Below are 9911 nucleotides of genomic sequence, written 5' to 3'. Positions count from 1 at the left end.
TTGTGACGCGGTGTGAAATACAGCGATTGCATACATTTCAGCAGTGGTGGGAGTGTGGGAGGGGGGGGTATGTCTTTTGGGGACATCCATAAAATCAATGGTGGCTTCGGGGATGACAATTAAATCTGACTAATCCAGCAGAGTTATGAGATCCCTGCGCTTGGTCTGCCAGGCTCGGTGAAGTCATCGCGCTGCCTGAGAGACACCGCTGCTGCTAAATGAATTTGAATGGGCGAGCTGCGAGGGGCGCATGGCGGGGGGGCTGCAGCAGAATTTCCTTTTTAGATTGGATTCAGACTTGGATTCCGATGAATGAAGGCTCACCCGGAGGAATTCAGCCCTCATGCTCAGAGCTGGAAGCTACTCCCGCTGTGGTGTGTTGCTGCGAGGCGGAGCCCTGCAACTACTGATTGTTTTCATGACATGTCAGACCACCAACGTGAAGGAGAAGCTGCCAAAAACATCACGCTGGAACGTTGAGAAATGCCAATAGCAGTTAATTCACACACTATCTGGTTTTTTTGTATTATTACTGCACATATTTTATTACATTCGATCACATTGTAAATGCTGGCATATACTACTGACTGTTTCACGACATTTCAGACCAGTAGAAGTTGCCCCGTGAGGGACATCCTCCCTGCAGCCTGCTATTGTTGCTCTGCTTGTGCACGGTGCACAATGGTGGGGAAGGGGAGAGGAGAGACTTGGGGGGGGTTTTAAAGGCAGCCTGCTGTATTGATTGCGTATGGGCTGTGAATGGATTCCTGTTGGGATCAATGGTGATAGTGATTGGACGACAGGATAGTGAAGCCATCTGCTCCACGCCGACCTGCTGCTGTGGTGAAGCAGAGGGGATTAGAGAGAGGTATACAGTATGTATTTTCACTGAGTCAGAAGTGGAGGTTTCGGTGTGCTTTGTGCGACATGTATCCCGCCTTTCATATGCTGCAAAGCCTCCACTCAGGAAGTCTTGATCGTTCACAGCACCGAGGCTTTGGATCAAAATTCTAATCTGAATGAAATCACTCAAAATGCTAGTTTCAGTCAAAGTATATTTATAGTTTCCTTTGAGATTTAAGAATGGATTTCTGAATGTTTTAGTCATATTTTATAACGTCCTCAGTCTAATAAATGACCAGAAATCGATCAATCGGATTAAATTAAGTCTTTTTAACTTCTTTAGTGGATATAAGGTATCTGTTCCAATAAAACAGGTGCTTCTCTTTGTGTGTGTCGAGCAGGGTTAAACTCCAACAAAAATAAAAGAAACATTTTGTCACAAACTTCCAACTTCCTGCGTCTACATTTCATCATAAATTCCCTTCAAAGTTTCATTAAAAAATACTTTAAAGTCCTAAATGTAACTGTTCTTATGAAACCTGTGGTGGCTCTGCTGCAACACAGTATGTCTCGAACCTTCTTGAATATGTAGATTTGACTTTGTCGTCTTTCCCTTTCAGGTCGGAGGCTTCGAGGGAAAGCTTTCTACAACGTCAACGGGAAGGTGTACTGTGAGGAAGATTTCCTGGTGAGTGTTCCTGGTTATTGATTTGCTGTTGGGGGGCCAGGGGGTTTAAGGATCAGGGTGTCAGGCTGCGTCCCTCCAGAGGAAACGGACATAATGGCAGCTATAATTAGGACTTTAGCACCACCCCTCCAATTCACACACATTTCCCCAAAATGTCCCCAAGAAGCTCAATTACCCCTCAAGCTGCCCGGCTCTTACAGGACGACAGCTGGAGGTCCGTCTGCTGCTGTTTACATGGCTCTCGTGGTGCCTTCAGGAGCGGTGGGAAATTAAGATTATCGTACGATGTATGGACACGACCTCAAACATTTTTACGTATTTTAATTACTTATCTTTCGCAGCTCAGGTGTGGGAAGAACTTGTTCTGAATAAGAGAGAATAGTGTTGTTAAATACTGGGTATCTAAGTTATATTTTAAAACAATATTTATTAAAGTGCCATTTATACAAAAAAATCTACAAAAACAATTCAAGGCAAATGTGTCTTTAAAAGAGTGTGCTATCATATTATTGATAGATTAGTGGCATCAAAGTGTCTCGAACCATAATTATATCTATTTCCAGAATTATATCTATATAATATTTACCGTACTTTTCGGACTATAAGCCGCAGCAGCTAAATTGTCCGTCTGTCTTGCTCTCGTTCTGTCTCTCGGTTCCACTTTTACTTTGGCGCGCTACGCCGCTTCGAGGTGGCGGGCGCGGACCGGTCCTAGAGCCCATAGAGTTAAAGGTGGTTAATTTTACCTGTACAATCCATAGATTTAGGAGGTTCCCTAGTGGCCGTTAGCTGTACACAAAAAATGGGGGGAAAAGTCGCGGCTTATAGTCCGAAAAGTACGGTATATCTAAATAATTATATCTATTTACCATAACCATAATTATATCTATTTCTGGGATTCATTTATTAACTCAATTACTGATGCAAATAACACCGATTATATGTTGCCCACTGCAGCTGTATGTGATGCTGTTATCAGGACATTTGAATATCATGTGACAGAGATTGATGTCCCAACATGGAGGAAGTAGCATAACAAAGCTTCCTTTCACAAATACGAGCTTCATCATCCGAACAACATCACCACGTTGTCGATACTTCCTGTTTCTCAGCAGCTTCCCCTCAGATTTGAACCTGTTGGGGAAGCACTTCCTGTTTCTCAGCAGCTTCCCCTCAGATTTGAACTTGTTGGGGAAGCACTTCCTGTTTCTCAGCAGCTTCCCCTCAGATTTGAACCTGTTGGGGAAGCACTTCCTGTTGTTGCCCTTAGCGATCATCCGTGATTATCTGATGCTGGAGCTCAGATGACGGGATGAGACTAATCTTCTTCCTCCGCTGCCATGAAGCTAAGACTCGACTAGTCTGGCCTGTCCTCTGGGGGGGGGGGGGGTCTTTAGGGGTGGGGGGGGTGGCAGATGGTAGATTTTCCCATCACCACCTCCACCTGGTAGCCTTGTTCATCCACTTGCCCCCAAGTCATGTGTCCCCTCTTCTTTATGTCTCTTCTACATCAAACATGTGTCCCCTCTTCTTCACGTCTCTTCTACATCAACATGTGTCCCCTCTTCTTCACGTCTCTTCTACATCAACAAGTGTCCCCTCTTCTTCACGTCTCTTCTACATCAAACATGTGTCCCCTCTTCTCCATTCTCTTCTACATCAACATGTGTCCCCTCTTCTTCACGTCTCTTCTACATCAACATGTGTCCCCTCTCTTTCATGTCTCTTCTACATCAACATGTGTCCCCTCTTCTTCATGTCTCTTCTACATCAACATGTGTCCCTCTCTTTCACGTCTCTTCTACATCAACATGTGTCCCCTCTTCTTCATGTCTCTTCTACATCAACATGTGTCCCCTCTTCTTCATGTCTCTTCTACATCAACATGTGTCCCCTCTTCTCCATGTCTCTTCTACATCAACATGTGTCCCCTCTTCTTCACGTCTCTTCTACATCAACAAGTGTCCCCTCTTCTTCACGTCTCTTCTACATCAACATGTGTCCCCTCTTCTCCATGTCTCTTCTACATCAACATGTGTCCCCTCTTCTTCACGTCTCTTCTACATCAACATGTGTCCCCTCTTCTTCATGTCTCTTCTACATCAACATGTGTCCCCTCTTCTTCATGTCTCTTCTACATCAACATGTGTCCCCTCTTCTTCACGTCTCTTCTACATCAACATGTGTCCCCTCTTCTTCATGTCTCTTCTACATCAACATGTGTCCCCTCTTCTTCATGTCTCTTCTACATCAACATGTGTCCCCTCTTCTCCATGTCTCTTCTACATCAACATGTGTCCCCTCTTCTTCATGTCTCTTCTACATCAGCATGTGTCCCCTCTGTGGAAAGAGACTCTGAAAGTTTCAGGAACAAAGATTCTCTCTCTTTTTGATCAATTTCTATAAAAACCTGTCTGAAAATGAGCTGATCAGATTTTGGCCACTTTGTGATGTCATAACGATGTGTTGTCTTGAGTAACCATTAGCCAATCAGCAACCAAGGTACCCCCCCCCCCCCTTATCACCTGAATCTCCTCCTAGAGCACCATTGTGTTCTTTGTAACCACATGTCTCTCAGAGGGGCGTGGGGAGGGGCTCCTTGTTTTCATCTAAAGTAACAGACGGAGAATCAGCACTTTGGAAACAGGGCTGAAACAGAGGGGATTATGGGTAATGCTGCAATGATCCGTTTGGTGTTTCAGCCAATCAGAGACATGCTCTGTATATATCTGAGCTGAGTAATATATTGATGACAAACAGTTTAATAAGGCACCTTTAAGAGAACTTGATGATTTAGAAATACATCGCTCACCCGAGTTACCTATTGTGAGTTAAGAGATAACTTGTTTTCACGACCAATCCAAAAATGTACAGAAAAGTCTAAATTGGAGTCAAACTGTATCCATGCCCGAGCTGACATCCTACAACCTGTCTCTATGGAATATGATGGAGGACTAGGTGTTGCACAGATGCCTGATGAACACGTCAGCTGAGAGGCGGGAGGTCCTGAAAGAAATCCTGTTCGTGTTGATGTGAGGAGCGCAGCAGCACCCTCTATAGACCAGTCCTGCCCTGACACGAGCTCGTGCATCAGGGGGCAAACTGCCGCTATGAAATATGCCTAAAAGTTCACTAACTGCTGAAGATAATAATAATCCCCCTGTCTTCTCCTTCAGTACTCTGGTTTCCAGCAGACGGCGGATAAGTGTTTTGTGTGCGGTCACCTCATCATGGAGATGGTAAGAGTTCATCAGACAGGAAGTGGAAAGTCTAATGTTTCTAATTGACACGTCTTCTTCAGGCGCCATTGTGTTTATGATAAGCTACGAGGATATTCAGTGTTTTGTATTAATAATTATGTGTTTATTTATTCAACATTCAATACCTGACTAGGTCTAGAATCAGTGGGCGGAGCCTCTAGAATTTAGTCACTGTACTCAGAAGATTGTTTGTGTGGGGACATTTTGTTTCCCTCTTCCCTTCTTGTGAATGCTGAGAGGAGTCGGTGTGAGGGGGAAACAATGTAATAACGACTTGTTGTATATCTGTTAGATAAACGGAGATAGCCTCAACGATATGCTGACTCGTTTCCATCCAAAACAAAACGCGACGCAGACACCGCGAATCAACACCGGTTGCACGCGTCTTACCGTTATCGTGTGTGTTTTCTTATCGTGTGTAGATCCTGCAGGCGCTGGGAAAGTCGTACCATCCGGGTTGTTTCCGCTGTGTGGTTTGTAAAGAGGGTTTAGACGGAGTGCCGTTCACCGTGGACGTGGAGAACAACATCTACTGTGTCAAAGACTACCACACGTAAGAGGACACGCATATATAGACAGCAGTTTAACACAAAATGTATGGTTCTCAATCTACTTTTTTAAACTAGTTTTAACCTGTGTGAAATACGGTGTCTTCACTTTATAGATATATATATTTGTGTCTCTTTTACGACAGGGTATTTGCTCCCAAGTGTGCCTCCTGCAACCAGCCCATCCTCCCAGCACAGGTAAGGAACCGTCTACACCAGGGGTCACCAACTACATTTCATCACGGGCCACATTCGCATTATGATTGCACTCAAAGGGTCGGTTGTAACTTTAAGACTATATAAAATACATAAAATTTAATAATATATATAAACTAATGTATTATATTACATTATCGGATAACTTCATATTTAACTACGTCTGAAAGCAGAAGTCTTGGGCAAATAATTGCAAGTCTCTTCATTGAGAATGTCACAAAATGATAGACATTTAAAAGACATTTTGAAAATAAAGTCAATTCTGAGAAAAAAAATGCATATTTAGAAGAAAACAATTCTAATTTGAGATGCATTGTGGGACATGTAGTTTATGGGCAACGTGCTTCTGTAAATCGCCATGGAACCGTATTACGAAAATATTATATTCTTTGCAAGCCCTTGTGGCCCCACAAGGGCTTGCAAAGAATATAATATTTTCGTAATACGGAAATGAAGTCGCGGGCCGGATTTGGCCCCCGGGCCTTGAGTTTGACACCCTTGGTCTACACTAACCATCATTTCATTCAGCACGGACACCTAATGAGAGTTTTCGGTCATTGTCCACAAAAGCCTCAGATCCGAGGACATTTCGCTTGTCAACATCAGTATGTGTGTATTTTCAAAAACGCGATTATGGAAATCCAGGCGGTTAAATAGCTTGACAAGCGCCATTTTATTTTGAATTGAACTCTCTCTGAGCTGTACAAACAATGATTGCGTCTCGCCAACCATTCTTTTCTTATTATTAGTTTCTCCTTCTTCCTTTTTATTGTTGCTGCAAAATGGCGCCCAACTGGGATTGGTAGCTTCTTATGGACGTGGTTTTTAAGGGAAGAACTTGTGTTTGGCGGTGGTCTTTTCCCATACTTGTTTCTGCGCGTGTTTGACGTAGTTTGGAGACCAGACCGAACTGTAGACCCCTGATACCCTGAGCAAACTACCAGGCTCAGTCGTTGGAGAACATGTAAAGAAATACGTAGTTGAAGTGTCTAAAGCAGTGCTTCTCAAAGTGTGGTCACTGGTGGTCCGTGAGCGCCCCTAGTGGTCCGTGAGTATATTGGTAACATTTCACATTTGAAATAAATAAATACATTTGAGTTTTCCGCACTCTCGCGGGAATATCTCCGCAATGGAGCGAGTTTAAGTTTCACTTTTGATTGCATGATATAGCCCAGCGCAACACCTTCGTCACACATGTTGCCACCTGTTTGTACCATTTTCAGGCGATTTGTAAAAATCGATGTGTTTTTAGATATTTGTGGAGTTAGGTGGTCCGCGAGTTTTTTTATTGGTTAAGTGGTCCTTGGTATGAAAAGCTTGAGAAACACTGATCTAAAGGAACAGCCAAATCTGAGCAAACAACTTGGTACAGCCCTAATGTTTACCTTAAGTCCATGTGCATATTCATTGGTGTAAACCTGTCTCTATGAATGTCTGCTAAATGCAATGTAATATAATCCCTATAACGAGACACCTGACTGCGTGTGTTTGTGCTAACAGGGCTCCGAGGAAACCATTCGAGTCGTTTCTATGGACAAGGACTACCATGTGGATTGTTACCACTGTGAGGTGAGACGCTCCCTACCACACACCCACACACACACGCACACACACGCACACACACGCACACACACGCACACAGGGGGGTATGAGTAAGAGCAGTCTAGCACGAATGAGTTCAGACTACAGGCAATTAATTATCGCTGTTTGTGATTCAACATTTCAGGCTGTTGTGAATAGCACAGAAAATATTTACATGCACAGTTCACACTGAGTCTCTCACACACACACACCCACACCCACACACACACACGCACACGCACACACGCACATTAGACCCAATGAACCTGAGTAAAATCCGCTAATCGTGGGACGAGACCAGACTGTTTTTCTCCAGCGTGCATGAATCACCGCTGCAGACACACGAATGAATGACACACACACACACACACACACACACACACACACACACACACACAGTTACCAACCCAAGGTTACAGATCAACATTGTGACTCATTGACGAAGCACATTCCTGCGCTGAGCTCTGAACCCAGCTGGGACTCAGACTGAACTTGTGAAACCCCGCCGGCCGTCAGTCAGACGCGTCTCGGTGACGGATCCACACTTCAGTGATTCTGCTTTTCTCTGAATCCTAAACCCTGAACTGGGAGATGTATGTCCTCAAGAACAGAGACTCTGAATGTCCGACGGTTCACTTCATAGACATGCATCAGATCATTATGTAAGCAGTGGGTAATGATTTAGAGATGTGGGGGGGGGGCTCGTGGACAGAGGAAGGGTAAAGTCCAGGAATTCATATTCATCGAGCACACGTTGTTACGGTGCTTATCCAAGTCTGAGGAAGGCCAGTTCGTGACACCCTTCAGCTCACCGTCTCCTCCACACGTGCACGGCATGGACTCGTAATGCTTTTGTCAATAAAGATATTTAAAAGAAGAAAAAAAGTGTTTAATCAGCGATTTTCTCAGAAATTCGAAACCAAACATTTAGCGTGTTTTAATAGTACCCTGGTGCACTTTGCTTGAGCCGTTGAAGACTAAGTAGTTCAACTCTGGTGTGGACATGGAAATGCCTAGTATAATATTCACTTAGTAGCTGCGAGGCCAACATCTTCCATTATCGATTCGAGGTAGGTGTTATTTGAAAGGACGTCCAGGCCGTGCTGTCGCAACGCAACACATCATTACATGGTTTGATAAGTGCCTGCTTTCACACCGCCAAAAACACACCAAGCAAACTTCCCAAGTATAAAAAGCCCTCGCTCATCTGTGTTTGGTTACTGATTGTGTTCCTCTCCTCCTCCCTCCTCTCCTCCTCTCCTCCTCTCCTCCTCTCCTCCTCTCCTCCTCCCTCCTCTCAGGACTGCGGTCTGCAGCTGAACGACGAGGAGGGGCACCGCTGCTACCCTCTTGAAACCCACCTGCTGTGCCACGGCTGCCACATCCACCGGCTGCAGGCCCCTCCCCCGGCCCACCAGCCCCCCCCCAGCTACCCGCTGCACGTCACCGAGCTGTGAGGGGGGGGGAGGAAGGGGGAGGAGGACTGAGACCCCCGTTCTGCCTCCCAGGTGATCCGACACTACAGGAAACGGCAGATCCAGCGACGCCTCGGTGTGTCCGCCTGAGCTCCTGTCCTCCTGTCACATGACGGGCTGGGGAAAAAGGGTCTCCCCCACCCCCCCTTTATTTCCTCCCCCTTCCCCTTTGGGTGCCTAACCCTAAAACTTCCCGACCCCCGGGGACCCCCCCCAAACATTAATCAAAAGGGATTGGACGCAAAACTTGTCTCTCCCTTCCAATGTTTTTTATTCCGGGAGGCCACATTCTCGTTCTGGAGGACAGGAAGGACCCCGGGTGGGTTTGGGATTGCTGTGCCTTCAGTGCAGCCCCCCCCCCCCCTCCCCCCACAAACACTGACATGGAGTCCTGCTACTGGTTTATGCAAAGGACAAAAGCAGCGTCACGACACAGGGCCGCCCCGACACACCAGACGTCGCCCCGAGGAACGGCTGACATTCCACGAAGACCTTGAGGGATTCACAAGCAGTGTCTTAATGAATGATTATATTATGACGGAGAGAAACGTTTTAGATGCACATAGAATGTCTTTTATATATGAATATATATTTTGCAGATGTTTTCCACATACGGTCATAGATGTAGATTCTCTTCCTTCTTTCTGTTGCTGATTCAGATCCAGAAGTCTGAGGGTTTGTGGGTCTCTGGTTTCATTCCCCCTGCAGGAAGCAACACCTCCTCGTGTCTGTCAGCAGGGCTACACACTCGTTGGTTTTAGGAGCAGACGTGGCACACAAATAATTTGCCTTTTTAATTATTTTTATTCCACTTTGAGTTCCAAATATTTTTTTGGCCGCATATTTGTTGTTTTGGACTTTAACGACTGTACACCACTTTAACAAACTTAAATCGAGACGTGTGCATATCCTAAGTGCCAGATATTAAAACGGATTATTCTGACTATTTAACTGGACAGATGTTTATCAATCTGTACATGTTGTATTACTGTGTTCTCCACAGAGTCCCACCTGGTTAGCACCTCCTTCACACCGACCCAAATGAAACGATATGTTTTACTTATTCTCGCACTCAAAAAGGGAACAATGCATTTACTTATCATTCGACTTGTTGTCAGATTTGCTCATTCTGACCTCCTCTCAAGGTCGGCCACTTTGTTGCCAAGTTATCACACAGAGCTGTAAGATTAAGATTTAAGCTTAATCTTACAGCTTAGCTAGAAATGGGTCTTTAAATGCGGGGATTTAGGGCCTGTGGTGGCGGAGCACGAAAACACACTTATGAGACAAATAGGCAACA

The 9911-nt window shown here is 45.1% G+C and overlaps 1 protein-coding gene across 1 annotated transcript in view; it reads left to right on the top strand.

Annotated features, from left to right (window-relative positions):
* wtip (WT1 interacting protein) overlaps positions 1–9562 on the top strand; it is a 39212-nt gene extending 29650 nt beyond the window's left edge. Inside the window, exons 4-9 of the mRNA XM_034079230.2 lie at positions 1464–1531; positions 4708–4770; positions 5214–5344; positions 5486–5537; positions 7056–7124; positions 8438–9562. Of these exons, the coding sequence (XP_033935121.1) occupies positions 1464–1531; positions 4708–4770; positions 5214–5344; positions 5486–5537; positions 7056–7124; positions 8438–8593 (539 nt within the window). The 3' untranslated portion in view covers positions 8594–9562. The remainder of the gene's footprint in view (positions 1–1463; positions 1532–4707; positions 4771–5213; positions 5345–5485; positions 5538–7055; positions 7125–8437) is intronic.
* The last annotated feature ends 349 nt before the right edge of the window (positions 9563–9911 follow it).

The sequence above is a fragment of the Pseudochaenichthys georgianus genome, chromosome 3, assembly GCF_902827115.2.
Source record: "Pseudochaenichthys georgianus chromosome 3, fPseGeo1.2, whole genome shotgun sequence".
NCBI lineage: Eukaryota > Metazoa > Chordata > Actinopteri > Perciformes > Channichthyidae > Pseudochaenichthys > Pseudochaenichthys georgianus.
This window is presented reverse-complemented; position numbering and strand designations above follow the sequence as displayed.